The 25437-nt window shown below is 36.2% G+C and overlaps 1 protein-coding gene across 1 annotated transcript in view; it reads right to left on the reverse strand.

The window, feature by feature from the left end:
* Nucleotides 1–22384, reverse strand: part of ephb6 (eph receptor B6) — a 54192-nt gene extending 31808 nt beyond the window's left edge. The window contains exon 1 of the mRNA XM_058747691.1: nt 22257–22384. Coding sequence (XP_058603674.1) covers nt 22257–22320 — 64 coding nt within the window. The 5' untranslated portion in view covers nt 22321–22384. The remainder of the gene's footprint in view (nt 1–22256) is intronic.
* Nucleotides 22385–25437: the final 3053 nt, after the last annotated feature.

Here is a 25437-nt window from a genome sequence, read left to right on the forward strand (position 1 = left end):
AATGGTTCATGTTTATTTAATACTACATATTTTTCCAGATGAGGGGAGGTTGAGCTCTGGCTCCACTGGGGCAGCGTGAAATGGGCCAAGCCCTCATGTACTGTAAAGAACCTAAAGTCTCTTAAATTGATCAAACCAAACTGAACAAACATAAAACAAGCGCAGTCATATAAAGCACATTCACAGAAGGCCTAAACCTCACACAAACACACACAGCTGGCACATATACTGAGGACGAGAGTGTTTTTAATTCAGCTTCCCCCCCCTCCTCTATTTGCCCTTAAAACCACGCAACTGATATTATTCTGTGGCTTACACTAAATCCGCCCCTCCATCTCTCTCTTGCTAGTGCATAAACAGATTTTTTTAGATTATGTTCACAGATGGGGACCCCACAAATCTCTCCGCCAATCTATCATTTCCCTGTCTGTCTCTCTCCATTTGGTTCTTATCCATCGCTTCTCTTCCTCCTGAAGACAGTGATGCCTTGGAGCGTGCAGGGCTGGGATTTGGGAGAGCTTTAGTGTTTTTTCCTTCGGTAGACAGCGAACATGAAAAGAGGGCACTTCTATAACAGTGTGTTTGGCGGTGTTGTGCTTTTAAGGGATTATGTATTTCTTAACATTAAACATTAGTTTACAGCATATACTCATAATAAATCCAGATTGGAGACAAATGTAAATGCCATTCAAACTGTAGCTATGAACTGGCATATTAATGTGTGCTGAACATTAATGTCAAAAATGTTTCATGATAATTATGTTAATTATTTTGGATTCTTAGGAGATTAGAAATGATAGAATGTCCTAAATGCCATTTTCCTAAAGCAATACTATGAAATGTATGATTAGGCATTTTTATAGTTTTAGTGACTCTTGATCACTTAGCAGATAAGCAGAAGTCAGTATGTTGCTCTCAGGCATTTCATGCATCCTTTCAAACACATTTAATTAATGTTGCAGAACAATTTAATTATTTTAACTGATTAAGTTTGGTGTTTGTAACTGGTCAGTCGAATAGTGTTAAGTCAGATACCCACAAGGAAAAGAGTATGAATGCTTCTCCAATTAGTGTAACAACTGTCATTCTTCCATCACTAACAGCAGGGGGAAAAACAACACTTAATGAAAATAATGAAATGCTATCATCCATATAATCATGCATAGTTGGGATAGCAACATAAAATGTCCAACCTTTAAAAGGGAGGAGAAAATTATTCAAAAGTTTTGGCCAAAATCAATAACAAATCTTTGTAGCTTATCTTCTATTGGTGCCGTCACTGGCCAAGTATCCAATCATAATTTTATTTATTTTTGATTTAATTTTAAATTCATTTGTCTCTGATTATATGGCTTATACTAATAGGCTACAATATTTGACCCAGTGTTCCGTATGTTCGGTAAGCTTCTGCTGTTGTTTGTGTGTTTACAAAACTATCAAATATTAAGTCATGTTAATAATGTTAGGGATACTGTTGGCCAAATGCATTACATGAATACCTTTTAATATTTGATCTTAATTACAATTTTTGTCATTTTTATATGGTAAACAATTTGGACTGTGTTGGATCACCATTTGATGTCCAATGTCAATCCGGGTCCTGAAGACCTTAGAAGTGCATGCAAGCACAAATCTTTCTCACAAGGACTTGCACACAGACTTATAAATACACCATTAATCTTTGAGCCTAAACAGTCACTTCTAATTATCTTACTATAGTTTTTTCTTTGACACACATTCAAGCACATACACACACACACACACACACACACAGTATTTAACAGTCTCTGCAGGGAGTTCGTCCTTTTGACCTCATTATACACAGGATGATTTATAATAATTCACATTCTCTTATATGTGCCTTTGTAAGCCAAGTGCGTATGGACTGTTTCTTAACATCTGTGAAATTAAATTATGCATGCTGTGAATCATTATACACAATCTACCTTGAAATATCTTATAAGCATCTTGGTTTGTTATTTGTTATTTGCAAGCGAATGTGAATTTTTTATGGGCAGTCCAACATGATCGAACCAGTTATAAATGTGTCACATATTGACATCAGGGTCCAATATAACTTTGGCTTCTAAAGGTATATGAAACCTTTATTTATATTATTAGCAGATGTAAAGTGGAAAAAAAAAGATCTAAAACTGTCTCCAAAAACTCCAAATTGTAATTTACAGATGGCCTCTCCATCTGTTAGTGTGGAATGAACAGAGGGATGATTCTGGGTCAGGGCTGTTGCAGGAATTCACAGGGCCTGAGACAAAATTTATATATGCCCAAGTGAAGGCTACACCACAAAACTAAAATGCTCCCCCTTCACCAGCTCTGACAACGACTCTGCTCTGCGGCAAGAAGAGTGACAGCAAATCTTGTCACTTCACGGACGACATTTATTCTCAGATGAGTAGTTGACAAATTCACATGAACATGAGCTTTTTTTCATCAAGAATTTAGGTTAAAATTAACATATGGATACAGGGAAACATATATGATATAACAGGTCAAAATTTCTTGTAATTGCTTTGCCACTTTTATATCAATGGTATACCAATTATATAATGATCCTGCATTGTGACAAATTAATCTTTACACTGCCTCACTGCAGGACAGTTTGTGTAGCCTGCAATAATTTAGAAACAATTAGCACTGACTTTCCATTTGATGAATAAATAAAATAAAATGCTGATCAAGTTAAAATGGAGTTTTTTCCAATATTATGAGAGGCACATTATTTTTCTTTACAGGATTGTCCTGGACATCTTGGCTTACGTCCCTAGGTCAAATTCAGTAAGTGTGTCAGAAAAATTGCCTGTCTAAAAAAAGCTTTGTAGACATTCTGTTTAATACACTTGGGGGAGAACTGATGAACGAACTACCATATTTCTTTGAATCATATTTAGTGCAATTATTTTTTACCCTAAATAACTTTTTTGTCCTCCAAACTAAATTCCTAAATCATCATTTTTGCACACATTTATACAAAGGGTGTCTATATAATTGATTAAAAATAGTTTGAACTGTTCATTGGGCAAGTTGATTTTTAAAAATCAACCACCCCTTTAAAGAAATCGGATATTGGGGCAAGTTGTCACATGTGTTTCATATTAATGGATTTTATGCAACTTAATTACAATTTATATTTGCCAAAGAATATTTCCAGTCCTCAAATTTTGCAATAGTGATGGGGATTTTCACTTTTTCTGTTATTCCAGTATGTGGAAGCAAGTAACACTTTGAGTCTTCATCTGATTCATTTAAAGATTCATTCAAGAAAACTGATTCATTCAGGAATGAAACAAGTGACTGTCTTTATGAGTGAGCCATTGAATCACTCACACGGGAATGAAACACAGCTACTATTTTCATTGGCAGAACGAAAATAAAGTAATTGGCAGTATTGCATCTAAAATTTAAATGGTTCAATATTAACTTTTTTACCTTACATTTTTATTTTAAGGTAACAGACATTTCGCACTATATATTGAAAAAGACATATAGTTGATTTAGTTTTACGGTGGAGTCAACAAGATTAACTTTGCTCTGTTTTATTCTGTTGCTTAATCCTGTGTTTAATGTCAATTTAATGTGGATTTATCCAGGGTTTCCTCTACATGACTTGTTCTAAGTTCCCTAACTGTAATTAAAAGTGTATGACCTGAACCCTAAATAGATTCTCAGGTAGGCCGTAACCCTGAGCGTGGACATGTATGAAGTGCCGGACTGCACTCAGTGGGTCCATTGTGATCCAGAGAGATGGGGCTGTTTGCACACTGATGGAAGCAAAAACTGCTGTGTGGGCAAAACCAAGTAAGTGCTAGAGTAATGCACTCCACTGGCATATCATTCTCATTCCTGGGTTGCACACACACGCTGTCCCCTTCACTCTGTCTCTCTGTCCCCCTCTTTTTGTGTTTATTATTAAACAGGAAAGTGACAGAAGGGCCCTGTCAGGGCTTAAACACAGAGATACATTTAGTTACATTATTGATGTGAGAGAGAGGGAGAGAGAGAGAGACAATATTTGTTTAAAAAGCTGTGACACAGGAGCACTGAAAGAAAGACACGCAGATAGAGACGGAAACAGAGTGACAGACGGTGCGTGTGAGAGGGTAAAGAGATAAGATGAAGCAGTGATTTTTGACCTATAGAGGAGAGCTGGCAGGTTGTCATATGGAGAAGTTCTCACAGTGCTTTTGTCTTGCTGATTAAACAAATGCATATTTTTTCTATCAGTGGTTTGGTATGTTTGTTTCAAAGACTAGTTCAAAGTAAAAATCCCTAAAATATTTTTTTTTAAATATTACACAAAGATAATGCAAGTAAATACAAAATGCAGCTTTTAAATGATGATTTAATTTATTAAGGGAAAAAAGCTGTCCAAACCTACCTGGCCCTACGTGAAAAATTAATTGCCCCCTCCTATTAAATCATGAAAGAACTGTGATTAACCACATTATTTTAGAAAGCTGAGTTAAATTTCACTAGCCAAACCCAGGCCTGATTACTGCCAGACCTGTTGAATCAAGAAATCACTTAAATAGAACCTGTCTGACAAAGTGAAGCATGTTTGAAGAGCAACACATCATTCCGCGATCTTAAGAAATTCATAAACAGATGAGAAACAAAATAGTTTACATGTATCAGTCTGGAAAGGGTTATAAAGCCATTTCTAAGGCTTTGGGACTCCAGCAAACCATGGTCAGAGTCATTATCCACAAATGGAGAAAACTTGGAACAGCGGTGAACCTTCCCAGGAGTGGCCGGCCTACCAAATTACTCCAAGAGCTCAAAGACGACTCATCAAGGAGGTCATAAAAGAACCCAGAACAACATCTAAAGAACTGCAGGCCTCACTTGCCTCAATTAAGGTCAGTGTTCATGATTCAACAATAAGAAATAGACTGGGCAAAAACAGCATCCATGGGAGAGTTCCAAGGCAAAAGCCACTGCTGACCAAAAAGAACACAAAGGCTTGTCTCACATTTGCCAAAAAATATCTTGATTATCCCCAAGACTTTTGGGCAAATATTCCATGGACTGATGCGACAAAAGTTGAACTTTTTGGAAGGTGTGTGTCCCGTTACATCTGGCGTAAAACCAACACAGCACTTTATAAAAAGAACATCATACCAACAGTCAAACATGGTGGTGGTGGTGTGATGGTCTGAGGCTGCTTTGCAGCTTCAGAACCTGGATGACTTGCCATAATTGATGGAACCATGAATTCTGCTCTCTATCAGAAAATCCTGAAGGAGAATGTCCGGCCATCTGTTCGTGACCTCAAGCTCAAGTGCACTTGGGTTCTGCAGCAGGACAATGATCCAAAACACACCAGCAAGTCCACCTCTGAATGGCTGAAGAAAAACAAAATGAAGACTTTGGAGAGGCCTAGTCAAAGTCTTGACCTGAATCCTATTGAGATGCTGTGGCATGACCTTAAAAAGGCGGTTCATGCTCTAAAACCCTCCAATGTGGCTGAATTACAACAATTCTGCAAGGGCAGAAGAATGGGCCAAAATTCCTCCACAGCGCTGTAACAGACTCATTGCAAGTTATCACAAACGCTTGATTGCAGTTGTTGCTGCTAAGGGTGGCCCAACCAGTTATTAGGTTTAGGGGGCAAGCACTTTTTCACACAGGGCCATGTGGGTTTGGATGTTGTTTTCCCTGCATAATAAAAAACTTCATTTAAAAACTGCATGTTGTGTTTACTTGTGTTATCTTTGATTAATATTTAAATTTGTTTGATGATCTGAAACATTAAAGTGTGACAAACATGCAAAAAATTTAAAAATCAGGAAGGGGGCCAACACTTTTTCACACCACTGTATATGCAGTGTATACGTATATACATTATGCATAAATTTATATAAGAATTGACTGTATAATTGATTAAACTGTGTTCTTTGGGCAAGTTGATTTTTTTTTAAAGGGGTGGTTGACTGTTTTTTTTCTTGGCTTGATTGTGTTTATGGGGTGCAGTCTAACATGTGTTAATGCTTCGTTTGTTAAAAAAACGCATTATTTTTCACAAAATGTACCTTTATTCCACACCATTCTGTCACTTCTCCCCTAAACACGCTGATCGTTTCCTGCTTTTATGAAGCCCCTCCCTGAGAAATACACGATGGGCTCTGATTGGTTAGCTGGCCCAGTGTGTTGTGATTGGCTAAACTGTCTCTAGAGCACGAGAGAGAGAGAGAGAAAGAGATGCAGAGCAGGGCGACGCAAGCAACAGTATTAAGAGCCGATGCTAGAACATTGGTTTTGAAACTTGTGAATCAATTAGAATCATTAGAAGACAGAATCGCGATTTATATGTTAATAGATTTTTACGTGCACCCGTAGTTTTCTCTTCCTCTTCTCTAAAGCAGTGCAGCTTGGCCTCGCCCCCTTTGCTGTGTGTTCCCGTGGTTGGGGATTATGTAAAATTCTGGGTTCTTGACGTAACGGACCCGGGAAGTAGCTCGTTGTAGTCCCTTACCAGTCGTTTTTGTAGGCATTAAACCGCCAGAATTTTATAAGACGATATCTCCGTTTGCATTGAACTTTCAGCTTTGTAACTTTGCAGATATTGTTTATCCTCAAACAGCAACATTACACACTAACTAACGTTAAAAAAGTGAAATCGCAATCAACCACCCCTTTAAAGAAATCGGATATTGGGGCAAGTTGTCACGTGTTTCATATGAATGGATTTTATGCAATTTCTTAATTACTATTTATATTTGCCAAAGAAAATTACATTTTTCTTTCCAGTCCCCAAATTTGCATTAGTAATTGGGATTTTCACTTTTTCTGTTATTTCAGTAGGTGGAAGCAAGTTGCTTGTGTGAGTCTTCATCTGATTCATTCAAAGATTTATTCATGAAAAGTCTTTATGAGTGAGTCATTGAATAGTTCACGCAACCGATTTGTTTGAAAACAGTGACTAGTTTGGGAATGAAACAGCTACTGCATTTTGCTCCGAGATGCACAATGTTTGACTCTGCTTTGACTTGTTTTCATTTGCAGAACAAAAATAGACAAAGTAATTGGCAGTTATTGCATCTAAAATGAGAGTTGTTCAATATGAACTTTTTTACCTGTTACATTGTTGCTCATCTTATTTCTTATTACTTAGGCCTATGTATTATTTTAGCTGGTTTGGTGGTTTCCTTTGTGATAATCTACTGCATATAGCGTGACAAGTGTGTCCGCCTGTGTTAAAAGAAAAGAAAATACAGTTGCAAAGACTTTAATGTTTGTGTCTAAACAGAAATTAAGAAAAAGAAAAATTAATTGTTGCAAAAAATTTAACAATGCCTAAGTCTATCTACCTGGTGTTCAGTAGGGAGACATATAATGCATAATCTGTAGTTTGCCCTTTATTATCATTGCCTTTCTGGGCTGTGTATTAAAATGATGTGTGGGTGTCCTGCATTAGCAGTGGTGTGCCTCTGTGAGTTGTTCACTTGAGTGCTCTCACTCTGGTATATGTGCATGCTTATGAAAGGGTAATGCTTTCTGTCTTTTATAGGGAGAGAGTATGTGTGTATTTGGCTTTCTTGGTTCTCAGATGTGTTAAAGCGCTGTGCCAGTTCACGCTTGATTAGTCAGTCTCGCTCAAGACAACTCTCTACAATGTTAATCCTCTTGTAGTAGTGAAGTGTGAGTGTTTTTTATTCCAACACTTTTCTAGAATAGCCTCTCACACGCATACGCACACATACGGCTAAACTTTAACTCACGGAGGTGTGATCAAATGCAAGCAAAATGCATTTGTTGTTCAAATATACAGTAGCACACATTTCTTCAACTATGGGCAATTTTATAGCTGATTTATATTTAAATAAACAGATTTCACCTTAGTTTTGTTATTTGAAGGTCACATGAAGGTTGTGGTGTAAGTTCCACCATGACAAAAAAGGAGACGACAGTGAAGGTCAGGTTTGAGATGAAACATCAGACCATTAAAGTGTAAAGAAAACAAAGAACAATCGAGGTAAATATCACTTCAACTTGTAAACAATATTTTTATTGTGTGCAATTTCCAATCAGAATGAAAATGACAAAAGAAATGTGTGAAATGTTGTTTCACATTTTTTGGATTTATTAATTTAAAAATGCTTAAATTAATTAAAGGGGTCATATGATGTCGCTAAAAAGAACATTATTTTGTGTATTTGGTGTAATGCAATTATTTTATAATAATACATATTATAAATAATAACAATACATTATTGTTGCTCCTCTGGTGTGCGAGGTGTGCTCTGATTGGCCAGCAATCTAGTGCGTTGTGATTGGCCGAATACTTCAAGCTTTTGATGGAAATGTTACGCCCCTTACCATCTTGTGATGCCTCGTCCCAGCGCGACGAGACTAAAACAATAAAACCCACTATAAATGAGGCATTTGTTGCATTCAGTGAGGACATACAGTAATTACTGATTATAATGACTCATACGGTCTTTTTACGCGTTGCGCCGTAACATAACATAACACCATGTCTGCATTTGTGATCGCAGAAACGCCAAACAAGCGCTACTCTACACAGCTCAAAACTCGCGTTTGAATAGTCAGCAGCAAATTCTTTAAATATCGAAACGTACTTACAGGCTGTGAGTCAGAAGCACCAGACTGTCCTTGCAACGTTGGAATTGCCCCACTTTATAGTGTTCACAGTCATTCATAGTGTTCACATTGTAGGCTACTCTCTCCCAGGATAAGGAACAGTCCTCCTAAAATGCGCTGCACACACTCGAATATTTGCGTTGTACTGTTCTGGAACAATGTTGTAAATATAACTTAACCACTGATTTCTAGTTGTGTACTCATTTGGAAGGCCAAACAAAGTCCTTTCACTTTCACAACGAAACGCACAGCATCTCCACGACATGGAGGCGGCAACAACAAAAGTTATGCTGCCTTTCTTTGCATATATGTTTGGACAGTGTCATGCAAATCTTCCCACACAGTGATGTAGACAAGTGGGGGCGTGTTTGAATGAGCCGTTTTAGGGGGCGTGGCAGAGTCTTAACTTTTATAAAGAATATCTCTTTGGGTTTGAGACTTTAATCTTTGCAACTTTTCAGATCTTATATATGCACAAACAGCTTGTAACACTCAAAAGACAAAGGAAAACATGAAATCGCATCATATGACCCCTTTAACATAAAAAGTTGTCTATGAAATTAGCCTAAGCAAGACAGAGGAGGCGGCCTTTTTATTCCAAAATGTTTAAAAATGTCACTCCCACCACTAAAATGGGGGGGGGGGGGATTTGCACGTATGTGTATAATGTGCACTGCCATTCAAAACTTTGGGATCAGTAAGATGTTTTTAAAGACGTTTCTTCTGCTCATCAAGGCTTCATTTATTTGATCAAAAATACAGAAAAAAACAGTAATATTGTGAAATATTATTACAATTTAAAATAATGGTTTTCTATTTTAATATACTGTAAAATATCATTTATTCATGTGATGCAAAGCTGAATTTTCATCATCCATTACTCCAGTCTTTGGTGTCACATGTTACTTCAGAAATCATTCTAATATGCTTTAATTATTTATTTATTATCAATATTGGAAATAGTTTTAATTTTAGTAATAGTAATAATTTTTGCTGCTAAATATTTAAAAAAAAATTTGGAACCTGTGATACATTTTTTCAGGATTCATTGATGAATAAAAAGTTTAAAATATCTTCTTATTACCATCACTTTTTATTAATTTAACATCCTTGCTGAAAAAAAGATTAATTTCTTTCAAAAAAAAAAAAAAAAGTTACCGACCCCAAACATTTGAACAGTAGTATATATTATCACAAAAGATTATTCTTTTTTTTTAAATAAATGCTGTTTTTTTTTTTTTACTTCTTATTCATCAAAGAATCTTGAAAAGTATCAAAGGTTCCAAAAAATATTAAGCAGCAAAAACAGTTTCCAACATTGATAATAAATCAGCATATTGGAATGATTTCTGAAGGATCATGTGACACTGAAAACTGGAGTAATGATGCTGAAAACTCAGCTTTGATCACAGGAATAAATTATGTTTTAAAGTATAATAAAAGAGTAAACCATTATTTTAAATTGCAATAATATTTCATTTACAGTTTTTTCTCAGTCTTAGTCTTTATTTATATAGCACCATATAATTACAACGTTCATTGTCCAAGGTGCTTTACAATTCAAAGATAAAACCAAATACCAACAAAAAAAAGAAACAATATAAACCTAAAACACAGTTAAAAGAAGAAAAATAAAAAAGGTCACATACATACACATTATTTAAAAGCAAGAGAGAAGTTTATGCTTGAAAATAGACAAAGTGGGTGCGGATCTAATGTATTGTGGTAAGCTATTCCAAAGATTGGGACCGGCTACCTCAAACGCTCTATCACCCCTATGTTTCAGTCTAGATCTTGGCACTTTCAGATGAATTTGATTAGCTGACCTAAGCGATCTGGAGGGCTGATGAATTAAAATAAGGTCAGAAAGGTATGTAGGAGCAGACTTATGAATAGACTGATAAACAAATATAAGTATTTTAAAATCAATCCTATATCTTAAAGGCAGCCAATAAAGGGAGGTAAATACTGGCGTACTGTGCTCCCGCTTACGTGTGCGCGTCAATAACCTTGCAGTAGAGTTCTGTACTAACGTGAAAGGACAAAATTACTAAGACCAAGATAAAGTGAATTACAATAGTCCAGCCGTGATAAAATTATAGCATGAATAATCTTTTTTGTGTCCATAAAATTAAGAAATTACTTATCAATTACTTATTGATTTGACGAAGATGGAAAAGCAAGACCTAATACCTGAATTAACTTGCTTATCCATTTTAAGGTGACTATTTATGATATAGCCCAAATTTTTAACATGTGGTTTCAAATCAAATTTAAATTGACAGAACTTTGCTTTTAAAGTGACTGAGGAGGATGCTGGACCAAACACAATAATCTCAGTTTTCGATTCATTAAGATACAGGAAATTTGTAGACATCCAACTGGTTAAGTCTTTCAAACAGGCTGCCAAGATCTCAAAATCATTTATATCTCCTATTTTTTTTTTAATGGTAAGTAAATTTGAATATCATCTGCAAAGCAATGGAAGGAAATTCCATGTTTCCTAAAAATATTCCCCAACGGAAGCATATAAAGAGAAAATAAAATGGGAGCAAGAATAGAACCTTGTGGGACTCCACAGGTAAGCAGCTATAGATGAAGTGTGGTTTGCAATATTAACTGCACAGCATCTGTTATGCAAGTAAGATGCAAACCGAGAACTTTCAGAACATTACCCGGCCCACATAGTGCTCTAGACGAGAAATGAGAATGGAATGATTAACTGTATCAAACGCTGCTGTTAAAGGTTCCATAGAATGGAAAACAGTAATATTGTGAAATATTATTACAATTTAAAATAATGGTTTTCTATTTTAATATACTGTAAAATATCATTTATTCATGTGATGCAAAGCTGAATTTTCATCATCCATTACTCCAGTCTTTGGTGTCACATGTTACTTCAGAAATCATTCTAATATGCTTTAATTATTTATTTATTATCAATATTGGAAATAGTTTTAATTTTAGTAATAGTAATCATTTTTGCTGCTAAATATTTAAAAAAATTTGGAACCTGTGATACATTTTTCAGGATTCATTGATGAATAAAAGTTTAAAATATCTTCTTATTACCATCACTTTTTATTAATTTAACATCCTTGCTGAAAAAAGATTAATTTCTTTCAAAAAAAAAAAAAGTTACCGACCCCAAACATTTGAACAGTAGTATATATTATCACAAAAGATTATTCTTTTTTTTTTAAATAAATGCTGGTTTTTTTTTTTTTTTTACTTCTTATTCATCAAAGAATCTTGAAAAGTATCAAAGGTTCCAAAAAATATTAAGCAGCAAAAACAGTTTCCAACATTGATAATAAATCAGCATATTGGAATGATTTCTGAAGGATCATGTGACACTGAAAACTGGAGTAATGATGCTGAAAACTCAGCTTTGATCACAGGAATAAATTATGTTTTAAAGTATAATAAAAGAGTAAACCATTATTTTAAATTGCAATAATATTTCATTTACAGTTTTTCTCAGTCTTAGTCTTTATTTATATAGCACCATATAATTACAACGTTCATTGTCCAAGGTGCTTTACAATTCAAAGATAAAACCAAATACCAACAAAAAAAAGAAACAATATAAACCTAAAACACAGTTAAAAGAAGAAAAATAAAAAGGTCACATACATACACATTATTTAAAAGCAAGAGAGAAGTTTATGCTTGAAAATAGACAAAGTGGGTGCGGATCTAATGTATTGTGGTAAGCTATTCCAAAGATTGGGACCGCTACCTCAAACGCCTATCACCCCTATGTTTCAGTCTAGATCTTGGCACTTTCAGATGAATTTGATTAGCTGACCTAAGCGATCTGGAGGGCTGATGAATTAAAATAAGGTCAGAAAGGTATGTAGGAGCAGACTTATGAATAGACTGATAAACAAATATAAGTATTTTAAAATCAATCCTATATCTTAAAGGCAGCCAATAAAGGGAGGTAAATACTGGCGTACTGTGCTCCCGCCACGTGTGTGGCGTCAATAACCTTGCAGTAGAGTTCTGTACTAACGTGAAAGGACAAAATTACTAAGACCAAGATAAAGTGAATTACAATAGTCCAGCCGTGATAAAATTATAGCATGAATAATCTTTTTTGTGTCCATAAAATTAAGAAATTACTTATCAATTACTTATTGATTTGACGAAGATGGAAAAGCAAGACCTAATACCTGAATTAACTTGCTTATCCATTTTAAGGTGACTATTTATGATATAGCCCAAATTTTTAACATGTGGTTTCAAATCAAATTTAAATTGACAGAACTTTGCTTTTAAAGTGACTGAGGAGGATGCTGGACCAAACACAATAATCTCAGTTTTCGATTCATTAAGATACAGGAAATTTGTAGACATCCAACTGGTTAAGTCTTTCAAACAGGCTGCCAAGATCTCAAAATCATTTATATCTCCTATTTTTTTTTTTAATGGTAAGTAAATTTGAATATCATCTGCAAAGCAATGGAAGGAAATTCCATGTTTCCTAAAAATATTCCCCAACGGAAGCATATAAAGAGAAAATAAAATGGGAGCAAGAATAGAACCTTGTGGGACTCCACAGGTAAGCTTGGCTATAGATGAAGTGTGGTTTGCAATATTAACTGCACAGCATCTGTTATGCAAGTAAGATGCAAACCGAGAACTTTCAGAACATTACCCCGGCCCACATAGTGCTCTAGACGAGAAATGAGAATGGAATGATTAACTGTATCAAACGCTGCTGTTAAAGGTTCCATAGAATGGAAAACTGTATTTACCTTGGCATAGTTGAATAATAACAGTTCTGTACATTGAAATGACATACAGTGAGCCTCAAACACCATTGTTTCCTCTTTCTTATGTAAATCTCGTGAATGCAAAAGACCACTGAAAAATAGGCGAATCAGAACATAACACCGACTGTGACATAACAGTCGGGATTACTAATAGTTACGCCCACAACAATTGCATATACCAGCCCATGTTCAAGGCCAGCCGCCTGCCAAACCATCAGAAGTTCTGCAGGTATTGTGAAGAAACAAGCGAGGACAACAGCGAAAATGGCAAATCATGGAAATGAATGTTATGTTCCAGGCTGTGCAGGGGATGTGATGTGTGGGGATGGGTTGGTGTCTGTATTCAGAAAGGCACGGAAAGCAAATAATGCATTCTAATAAAATATCGCAAGTCACTAAAGGGACATGGTTAGCTCCTTGCTAGCGGTAGCCTCTTACATTGCAGTACATAAGATTTCACTTACCACATAAACAGAGTAAGGAGAGATGACTGAGGATAATGGCGAATGATTTACAGATCCTGAGCACCACTGACAAGCATCTGATCTTGTAAAATGTGTGGTAAGTGCTGTCGCTCCATAGTATAAACAGAGTCCGTGCGATCGCGAATCTCAAAAGCGAAAGTGAAAGTAAAAAGCGATCGTGCATTTGAAAGCAGTTTCAGTGCCCCGCATATTAATAGCGGCTCCCTGATGCCCGCATTTTATATACATTATAATTACCAAAAGATATAACTGCGAGAGAAAGTATTGAAATATATATTACCTCCCTTAGTTTCCTTCCTGTGAGATACTGAAATGACCCGCACTGTGAAACAGAATTTCCAGAGTCTGTAGAGATGAGTACATCATTACAAACTTTCAAAAGAGCTGTTTCAGTACTGTGGCGCACTCTAAAGCCTGATTGAAATGTATCCAAAATTGAATTGGCACTCAAAAAATCCTGCAATTGATTGAATACAACTTTTTCTAGAATCTTCGCAATAAAAGGCAAATTTGAAATAGGTCTAAAATTAGAATAAACAGAAGGGTCAAGGTTTGGTTTCTTCAGAAGAGGCCTAACTGTTGCATATTTCATATAGTCTGGTACTGTACCGGATTCAAGACATTTATTAATAACATGAAGAAAGCTAGGTCCTATAGTATTAGCAATTTGTTTAAAAAAAATGTGACGGAATAATATCATACGGAGAAGCAGTAGGTTTTAATTGATCGATTTATTTTTTAAAAGAGTGGCAAGGGAGATAGACTCAAACTCCCTCCACGTTGAAGAATGAATGGATTGGTCATTAATGACAGAACCAGATCGAAAAGGCTGCATTTTTTTCTGTATTTTTGATCAAATAAATGCAAATTTGATGAGCATGAGAGACTTCATTAACAAACAAAAATATTTCTGATCCCAAACTTTTGAACGGTGTGTGTATATATGTTTGGTAATTTATTTGCTCTCTGTATTAATCTGATTATTGTAAAGTCTTCTTATGCTTTGGAAATTTGCCATATAAATTTGCCATATAAACGGCATCCTTCTGTAATGCATGTGCGTATGTATAATATACTGTTTTTGCTTCATATATGTAATTTCCACCTATTATTTGAATTTTATTGCTTAGGGGTGAAATATTTGTTTATATATGTATTTATTTGTTTGCACTCTGTATTAATATGATTGATCATTAAAGATTGGAAGTGCATTTAAGCTTGGGAAATTTGCCACATACAAAATTACTATTATTATACAATGACAGAATTCTCCTGTGATGCATGTACGCTTCATATTACATTTCCATCACCATTAATTTCTCTACAAAATGAATAACAAATTTGATAGGAAGGAAAGTGCATTTGATTGTTCAGGGGGGAAATTAATTAATTAATATGTCTGCTCTCTGTATTAAGCTGATTGATTGTAAAGAGCCCTTGAGCTTTGGAAATTTGCTAAATTATTCTAAATGGTCAGAATCCTCTTGTGATGCTTGGATTCTGCTGCTGAGAAATGTTGATAAACAAATTACAGTAAATTAACCAGTGTCTTTATTTAAGAGAGTTATAGTTGAAGAACACTTTGCTACACACTTGCAAGATCAAATACATGTACTTTAACACACTCCATAAACCCAGATGGGCGTGACTGCACTAATGCGACAATGCACCAAAGTTTTCTTTTGGTTGCAGTGTGTGTTTACATGCGTGTGTGTAACTTTGGCAGCTTCTCTTTAATTTGCTCCAGATGTCTCTATGTACAGACAGTCACCCCAGGACACACAGACAGTCCCTCCTTCATTACCACAAAACCACAGAGAGCAATGGCGAGAGCGAGACAGGGATTAGCACAATTCCAGATTTAAGCTAACGCACGTCAGTGAATGTTATCAGAACTCCTCATTTTGGGTTTAGCTTGAATTGAAGCTTTTCTATGGTCTGTCTCTCTCCACAAAACACTGCTTATGACTCACCAGCGCTGGCAGCACCCTTCTCCTCCTGTAGCCTGCAGCTTTGGACCTGGACGGCTCTCACTTGGCCCTGGAGGCGCACTGTATTTTTCTGCTTGATCTCATCAATGGCTTGACCTGTGCACACACCAGTTCGCCAGGGAAGCGTGAAGTGTTTTTTTCTTTTCGCTTTTGTATCCTGCCTTTATTTAGCCACGTTAGTCGAGTTGAGCACAACACGCATTTCATGCTGTGTCCTAAAAATCTTCCCTTGCAGCGATGGAGGCCGAACGGTGGAACATACAGTAATAAGCAGCTCGGGATGTTCTGCCATCTTTGCTCTTAGCAGGCTGACTTCTCTGCTCTTTTTTCTGAAGTACAAAGGGCTTCTTACGTGATCCTTGTGCATTCATGGTACTGCCATGGGGCAAACGTTTAAGACTGCAATTTTGCGGCATAGACTAGACTTTTGTGTTCTGCCAGGTACTCAGATAATGTGCTTTATATGGAAACATTAGAAATGAACTGGTTTTAGAGTTAGATCAGGTAGAAAAATCTTGTTGAAGTAGCAACATTATTATTATTATTATTATTATTTTGGCTTTATACAAAAGTATAGCGAAATAGAAACAGGAAGTGATTGGGGAAGTGAGAGAGGAACAGGATAGGGAAAGGACCACAAATCTGGACTCAGGACAACTGAAATTCTGTTGCATGCCTCATACAACTTTGTCTTGTTATTTGAAACTTTGCATTTCAAATTTGTAACTTTATATGTCACAATTGCATCTAGATCTCCCAATTTGGACTCCTGGTAATTGTGAGTTTGTTATCTCATAATTGAGATATTATATATTACAATTTGATTTTATATTTCATTTCTCAACTGTGAGTTAATATTTCATGATTGCAATTCATATCTCAAAATGTGATTTTATATCTCATAATTGTAAGCTGATATTTCAAAATTATGATTTTATATCCCACAATTGTGACTATTTATGGTAATTGTGACTTTTTATCTCATAATTGAGACTTTATATCTACAACGTAATTTTATATTTTACAATTGCGACTCATAATTGTGACTTAATATTTCAGAATTGCAGTTTATATCTCGTAATGTGATTTTATATTTATTGTGATTTTTCATACTTACAACATAACTCACAATTGCGACATTTATTAATTGTGACTTAAAAATTACAAATGTAAGATATAAATTGTCATCATGAAATATTATCTCATAATTGTGACTTTATATCTCACAATGCGATTTAATATTTGACAACTGTGACCTTATTTTCTTATAATTGTGACTTTTATATCTCCTAATGTGACATTATATCTCACCACTGCAACTTAATGTTTCACAATTGCAACTTTATTTCTAATAATTGTGACTTGATATTTTATGAATGCAATTTGTATCTCACAATGCACAATCTATCTACAGCGACTATATTTTCCGTAACTGCAACTTCATATCCCAAAATTGGGGCTTTATATTTATCATAATTGCAACATTACATTTCACAATTTCAATGTTTAATTACAGTTGGAACATTATGTTTTAATTGTGACTTATTATTGCACGATTGCATTTTTATCAACTCATAATTGCAAGCTTATATTTCACAATTGCGATTTTATAATGCACAACTTTAATTCGATTATCTCACAAACAATTATGACTTTACGTCTTTATATTACATACTTCCATATAAGAGTTCACTGAAAAAAAATCTTCTGACATTGGGAAAAATATTTTTTTGCAGTGTAACATGAGCAACTAAAGCTAGCTAGTGGAAGGGTTGGTAGTGTTGGTGGGAGGGGAGCAGCTGAAGATGGGTGATGCATTTTGGCCTGGGGCAACAGTTTGAGCTTGGATGGCTACAGATCTGAGAGCTGAGCTGCGTGACTCAATATACTGACAGTGGGAGACCTCACGAGGAGACACACATATATCCAACCTGAGAAGAACTGGACATGAAACAGAGCTAGCAATGTGGGGAAAACAGTCCAGCGAAGCCCAAGCTGTGCTGCCTGAGGGACCTTTTCGTGTCCCTGTGTGAGACATGACATGAAACTGTGCTCTTCTCCTCTCTCATTGCACCTCTCCATCCTCCTCACCTCCTTCACAGCTCCCTCTTTTACATGGGCGTGGGTGTAAAAGCTGCTTTTACCAGAATGTGAGGCTTTTAAACCATTCTGTTTCTCTCAGCGAGGAACACCCTGCTGTGTGCATTCTCCACTCAGCACTGTCTGCTCACACACACATCTTTTCAACACAACACCCCTGAAGAGTCAAGTGGAGGCTAATTACCACTAAAGGAGAGCACAGTCATTTTTATAACCCGACCTTAGGGACTGACCTTATGGTGTTGTCTTCAGTCCAGACTGACAAGATTACAGCAGGGACAAACTCTCTCTCTGAGCTGGGTTGTGTTTTGAAAAGTTTTGACTGCTCTATTTGGAAGCTAGCTTCATATTCTGAAAGTGGGCCAATGCAGGCCATTGGAAATCTTAAAATCTCAGTTTTCCAGTAAAAATATATAATTAATGAAGTTGAGAAGTATAACTTTAGAGACAGAGATCACACACTTAGAGATATTACACCTTGTGGTCAGAAAATACATCTTGAGTTTTTTAAAATTATTTTATTTTAGTCATAAATCAAATATAGTATAAGCTGCTTGCTTCAACAAATATCTTAGAATAAGCTTAAAGGATTAGTTCACTTCCAGAATAAAAATTTCTTGATAATTTGCTCACCCTGATGACATCCAAGATGTTCATGTCTTTCTTTCTTTAGTCGAAAAGAAATTAAAACGAACTTGGCTTGCTGTCTGTGAAGGAGGCTCGAACCCAAGGCTCAGCTCGATTTCTGAGTAAGAACCACAGCCCTAGTTCGATCTCACGCATTACATAGTCACGTTGGAAAGGTCACATGTGACGTAGGCGAAAGTACCAACCTCGTGTTTACAAAGCAAACATGCAAAGAAAGTCCAATGCCTTTTACAAAAAAGGTAAAACATCAATGTTGGAGGATTTTGAAGTTGGAGGGGAAAATGAGAAGGAATATGCGATTCGTAGAGAAATGGCCGATCGTTTCACTAAATAAAACACTTATTTCTCAGGTGTGATCGTGTAGAGCCCTTTGAAGCTGCATTGAAAACTGCACTTTGGACCTTCAACCCGTTGGTCCCTGTTGAAGTCCACTATATGGAGAAAAATCCTGGAATGTTTTCCTCAAAAACCTTCATTTCTTTTTGAAAGAAAGATAAGAACATGTTGGATGACACGGGGGTGAGTAAATTATTAGTAAATGTTTATTCTGGAAGTGAACTTATTCTTTAAATATCTTGTTTTAAGCATATTTTACTTGAAAAATTAAAAAAATAGATAATAGAAAAATTAAAAAATACTAATACTAAGATTTTTGCAATGTACTGCTCAAACGTTCAGGGTTGGTAAGATTTTTTAATGTTTCTCTTCTGCTCACAAAGGCTGCATTTATTTGGCCAAAAATATTGCAAAACCAGCAATATTGTAAAGAAATCTACTTAAAATAACTATTTTGTACATTTTAAAATGTAATTTATTCCTGTGATGATTTTAGCAGCCATTACTCCAGTCATCAGTGTCACATGATCCAATATGCTGATTTGCTGCTGAAGACATTTTCTTATTATTATCAATGTTGAAAACAGTTGTACTGCTTAATATTTTAGTGAAAACTGTGATACTTTTTTCAAGATTCTTTGATGAATAAAGCATACAGAATTTATTTAAAATATAATTTAGGGTAACGTTTAGATCAATTTCATGCATCTTTGCTGAATAAAAGTTTTTTTTATTATTGTTTTGGAAAAATATAACAAAACTCACTCACATGAGATGAAAACATCAGTCGTATTGTAGCCTTATAATAGCTGTTTTATTTCACATGGAGCAGATCACCTAATGTGGGCCAACATTCTGAGATCACATGACCAGCAAAATACTACCCTAAATATGGTTAGAGTGTCTGATGTGGTCAAAGAGGACACTTTCACTATAGCAGACCTACAAACGCTTTCCACAGATCTTCAAGGTATGGGACGCTATGTGAAAAGACAGGCAGCGTCTATGTGAATGGCTGCTGATCTAATTAAAGGTGATGAAGGGTACAGGCCTTTGCTCCAAGAGGGCAGGCACAACTGCATTAGTTTAGAGTTATGGGCCTGAGGGAATGGCTGTGGACTAGTTAAATGTGATGAAAGGTATAGTATTGTGCTATAGGAGAGCAGGTAAAGGGGTTTGCTGAATTAGTTTAGAGTTATAGCCTTGAGGGAATGACCTAGAATTAGAGGTATGAGTCTGTGTTATAGGACCGATGTGTCGCATGGTTAATATAGTATTATTGCAATATGGGAACAAAACACTTGGACTGGTCCTTGTCTTTTTTCTATCTAAAACTAGCTGCTCTGTGTGGTCAACTATTTTTTGGGAAATTTGTCACCCAGTGAAACTGTAGGTGCTTATCATGCTAGCTCTCTAGGCTATGCAAGACACTAATTACTCCAAAAATACACTGAGATTTCACACTCTAAAAATGTTGTCATGTTTCGTTGAATATCTATTGACTGACTGATTGATGTTTGTTAATTTGAAAATATGAGGTCAGTGAGATTTTTTAATGTGTTTTTGAAAGAAATGTCTTGGTCACCAATGCTACATTCATTTATTCAATTTAAAAAGTAAATTTTATTCAAAATTTATTCAAGTAAAAGAAGTAATATTTATTAAAATGGACTAATTTTCAATAAATAGTTTTCTATTTTAATATTAATTTAATACATTTTAAAATATCATTTATTTCTGTGATGGTAAAGCTGAATTTACATGATCCTTCAGAAATTATTCTAATATGCTGATTTGCTGCTCAAGAAACATTTCTTATTATTATCAATGTTAAAAACAGTTGTGATGCTTAATATTTTTGTGGGAACTTTTTTTCAGGATTCTTTGATGAACAAAGCTCAAAAGAACAGCATTTATTTTAAACAGACATTTTGGCAAACAGGCATTTTGCCAGCAATGTAAAAGTCCTTACTATCACTTTTTATCAATTTAATGGATCTTTGCTGAATATATTAATGTATTTGTTTATTTATTGGTACCCTATTATATTTATAGCACCTTATTTTAATTTAATTAAATCATTATTATTATTATTATTATTATTATTATTATACGTAGCTGTAGTTTTTCTTTTTTTTTTGTCACTGCTTTTGTTGTGTGTGATGCATTGGCAATATTGTATGTAAAGTAATCATGCTTTGAAAATTTTATTTGCTTTGAAAAGTTCTTTGAAATTTTAATTTAATTGTTAACAGTTGGTAACTGTCATTAGGCAAGTGAAAAACTATATTTAATATTATAGAATCAACCTTACTGTGTTAAAGGAGCCTTGGAGTAAAGGGGCTCATCCATAAAAAAATTGTCCCAGGACCTTGTGAATATGACCCTCATTTTTAGATCAGATTAGATCCACTTTTTACATTGCAAATAGTTACATACACTCTTTACCATTCATGCGCATAAACGTGTGCTTTCGTGTGAAAAATGCAAAGCACAATAACCGATTCAGGTAAGTTTGAAAAAAACAGTAAGCACATACAAGCTTCTGTGAAACAACATGTTCTTAACAGACTCTGGCATTCACACACACACACACACACACACACACACACACACAAAATGAGTCACTGAGAGCTTTTTCACAAGAGCTCACTATGAGATGCCAACTTCATCAATCCATCTATTTAAACTGCTCATGTCTGCAAATGCATTGACTGAAAACACCATTTAGCCAATAGAGAAATGAGACCAAGAGAAAGAAAAAGTGCAGATGAAAGGACACAGAGATGTACAGTGAAGTGAGTGGGGTGTCTGTATTGTCAGAGGGCTGAATGGTCTGTGGGGAGGAGGAAGGCCATTATAACAGTTATAATATCAGCAAAAAGGGGGCAGAGAGTTGGGAAGGGGGGTTGCATGGGTCAGAGAGAGACAAAGGTTACACAACAAATTATTCACCCCTCTGCTGGCTCCATTCTGCACCCTTTTGTTAAGCATAAACGCAGCTTGGCAGGGTCCAAAGAGAGCTCTTCGATTCATAGTAGCAACTCATAAACAGCCACTCATTATACAGTACAAGAGTCCGCTCAGATCATCAGCCTCAAACTGACACAAACACATGCAGATGTAAATGAAAGTGAAGTGTTATAACCGCAAACAGACCTACAAACTCATTCAGAGACTCCTACACATGTTGACACACACTCCAAACTGGACCGGACAGCAAGAGACCCCGATAACCCCTCAAACCGGGGCAGCTGAGAGCACCAGGGGGAGCAAAGGAAGTTTCATACCTTCTTCAGCTGAACTGTGCTGGACCACAAGAGAGACAGACAGAAAGATCCTCCACATTTCCATCAGAGCAACACACAGGAGAAGTCCAGAGAGGAAGAACACGGGAGAGGGACACAGGAGGAGAGAGAGAAAGAGAGAGAGAGAGAGAGAGGCAGAGAGAAGGGAGGAGGAGTCTGTCTGCTCGTTTTTATCTCAGATTAAAGAGAGGAGAGAAAGAGAGGGGGTGGGGGAGCAGGGAGGAGTATTTATGTATGATGATGATTATGACTGAGAAGTCACTGAGCAAAGAATGAGGAGAGAGAGAGAGAGAGAGAGAGAGATGAAGGGACCAGTAAACTGACTTTAGCCACTCACCGTGATGGAAAGCCTAAAACGAGTTCGGCTTGTTCGCAGAAAAAGTGTCTAGACACGCAGGAGACAGACGCTCTCACAGTCACATTTGGTGAAGGCTCTGGTTTGGCATGCTGATAGGGCACAGAGAGCCAGATTGGAAATATGCATCACTCAGTAAAAGAAGCTTGGAAACATGCCTGTGTGTTTTCTTTTCCTCTCTTCTTTCAATTGCTTCTTTTTTCCTGGGTAAAAAAAAAATACATATTTTGAATATTTTCTCCCGGGCTTGGTCATGTCTCATTTTACACACAAACACACATTGAAAAAGAAAAAGGTTATTCAATATAGACATTCATTTAGAGGCTGCTGTACTCCCGAAGACGACAGTTTTGTACAGTTATCTCTTTGAAAACAGCGCCTCCTGATGGAGTGACTTGAAGACAGCAGCAGAGCCTTGATTTGTTTGTGAGGAGCCTGGGGTGTATTCCAGAAAGCAGGTTATGTGACATACCCGGGTATGTTTGAGGATAAGTGAGCGGATAACCTCAGCTTTCGGTTCCAAAATCGGCGGTTACTTTCAGGGTATGTGAGTAACCATAGCAACTTGCTCTCTGAAGATAACCTGCTCCGGAACAGGTTATGTTCCAGGGTTAGTTCACTTCAGCGCTATCAGAGCATGACAGATAGCACACAATATTATATATTATTACAATACAGTTATGTATATAGCCTACTATATATATATATATATATATATATATATATATATATATATATATATATATATATGCTATTTTAATGATAAAGCGCTAATATAAGTAATAAATAAGGTTTGCCTATATATTGCTCTAATATGGTTATTATATTTTATTGGCATATATAACAGTTATCTGTATAAATTATAAAACACTATTATGGCAAGGTAATGCTGAATTTATTATATTAGCCTATATATATATATATATATATATATATATATATATACAGTGAGGAAAATAAGTATTTGAACACCCTGCTATTTTGCAAGTTCTCCCACTTAGAAATCATGGAGGGTCTGAAATTGTCATCGAGGTGCATGTCCACTGTGAGAGACATAATCTAAAAAAAAAAATCCAGAAATCACAATGTATGATTTTTTAACTATTTATTTGTATGATACAGCTGCAAATAAGTATTTGAACACCTGTCTATCAGCTAGAATTCTGACCCTCAAAGACCTGTTAGTCTGCCTTTAAAATGTCCACCTCCACTCCATTTATTATCCTAAATTAGATGCACCTTTTGAGGTCGGTAGCTGCATAAAGACACCCGTCCACCCCATACAATCAGTAAGAATCCAACTACTAACATGGCCAAGACCAAAGAGCTGTCCAAAGACACTAGAGACAAAATTGTACACCTCCACAAGGCTGGAAAGGGCTACGGGGAAATTGCCAAGCAGCTTGGTGAAAAAAGGTCCACTGTTGGAGCAATCATTAGAAAATAGAAGAAGCTAAACATGACTGTCATTCTCCCTCGGACTGGGGCTCCATGCAAGATCTCACCTCGTGGGGTCTCAATGATCCTAAGAAAGGTGAGAAATCAGCCCAGAACTACACGGGAGGAGCTGGTCAATGACCTGAAAAGAGCTGGGACCACCGTTTCCAAGGTTACTGTTGGTAATACACTAAGACTTCATGGTTTGAAATCATGCATGGCACGGAAGGTTCCCCTGCTTAAACCAGCACATGTCCAGGCCCGACTTAAGTTTGCCAATGACCATTTGGATGATCCAGAGGACTCATGGGAGAAAGTCATGTGGTCAGATGAGACCAAAATAGAACTTTTTGGTCATAATTCCACTAAACGTGTTTGGAGGAAGAAGAATGATGAGTACCATCCCAAGAACACCATCCCTACTGTGAAGCATGGGGGTGGTAGCATCATGCTTTGGGGGTGTTTTTCTGCACATGGGACAGGGCGACTGCACTGTATTAAGGAGAGGATGACCGGGGCCATGTATTGCGAGATTTTGGGGAACAACCTCCTTCCCTCAGTTAGAGCATTGAAGATGGGTCGAGGCTGGGTCTTCCAACATGACAATGACCCGAAGCCCACAGCCAGGATAACCAAGGAGTGGCTCTGTAAGAAGCATATCAAGGTTCTGGCGTGGCCTAGCCAGTCTCCAGACCTAAACCCAATAGAGAATCTTTGGAGGGAGCTCAAACTCCGTGTTTCTCAGCGACAGGCCAGAAACCTGACTGATCTAGAGAAGATCTGTGAGGAGGAGTGGGCCAAAATCCCTCCTGCAGTGTTTGCAAACCTGGTGAAAAACTACAGGAAACGTTTGACCTCTGTAATTGCAAACAAAGGCTACTGTACCAAATATTAACACTGATTTTCTCAGGTGTTCAAATACTTATTTGCAGCTGTATCATACAAATAAATAGTTAAAAAATCATACATTGTGATTTCTGGATTTTTTTTTTTAGATTATGTCTCTCACAGTGCACATGCACCTACGATGACAATTTCAGACCCCTCCATGATTTCTAAGTGGGAGAACTTGCAAAATAGCAGGGTGTTCAAATACTTATTTTCCTCACTGTATATATATATATATGTATATATTACATTTTATATTATCATCTCATACATGGATCGGCATTTTCTATAATGTATTTCTATAATAAAAATACATATCTGATATGACTTAATATATAATTAGCATCAAACAATATAATTCTTATTCTCAAGGATTAAAGATTAAACGGGAAAAAATTAAAATGATTGCAAAACCATCAATTAGGTGGCGATATGCACTAAGCATAAGGCCAACATGACCTTTGAACAGAAGAAGAAAGAAGC

This window comes from Onychostoma macrolepis, chromosome 16 (assembly GCF_012432095.1).
Source record: "Onychostoma macrolepis isolate SWU-2019 chromosome 16, ASM1243209v1, whole genome shotgun sequence".
Taxonomy (NCBI): domain Eukaryota; kingdom Metazoa; phylum Chordata; class Actinopteri; order Cypriniformes; family Cyprinidae; genus Onychostoma; species Onychostoma macrolepis.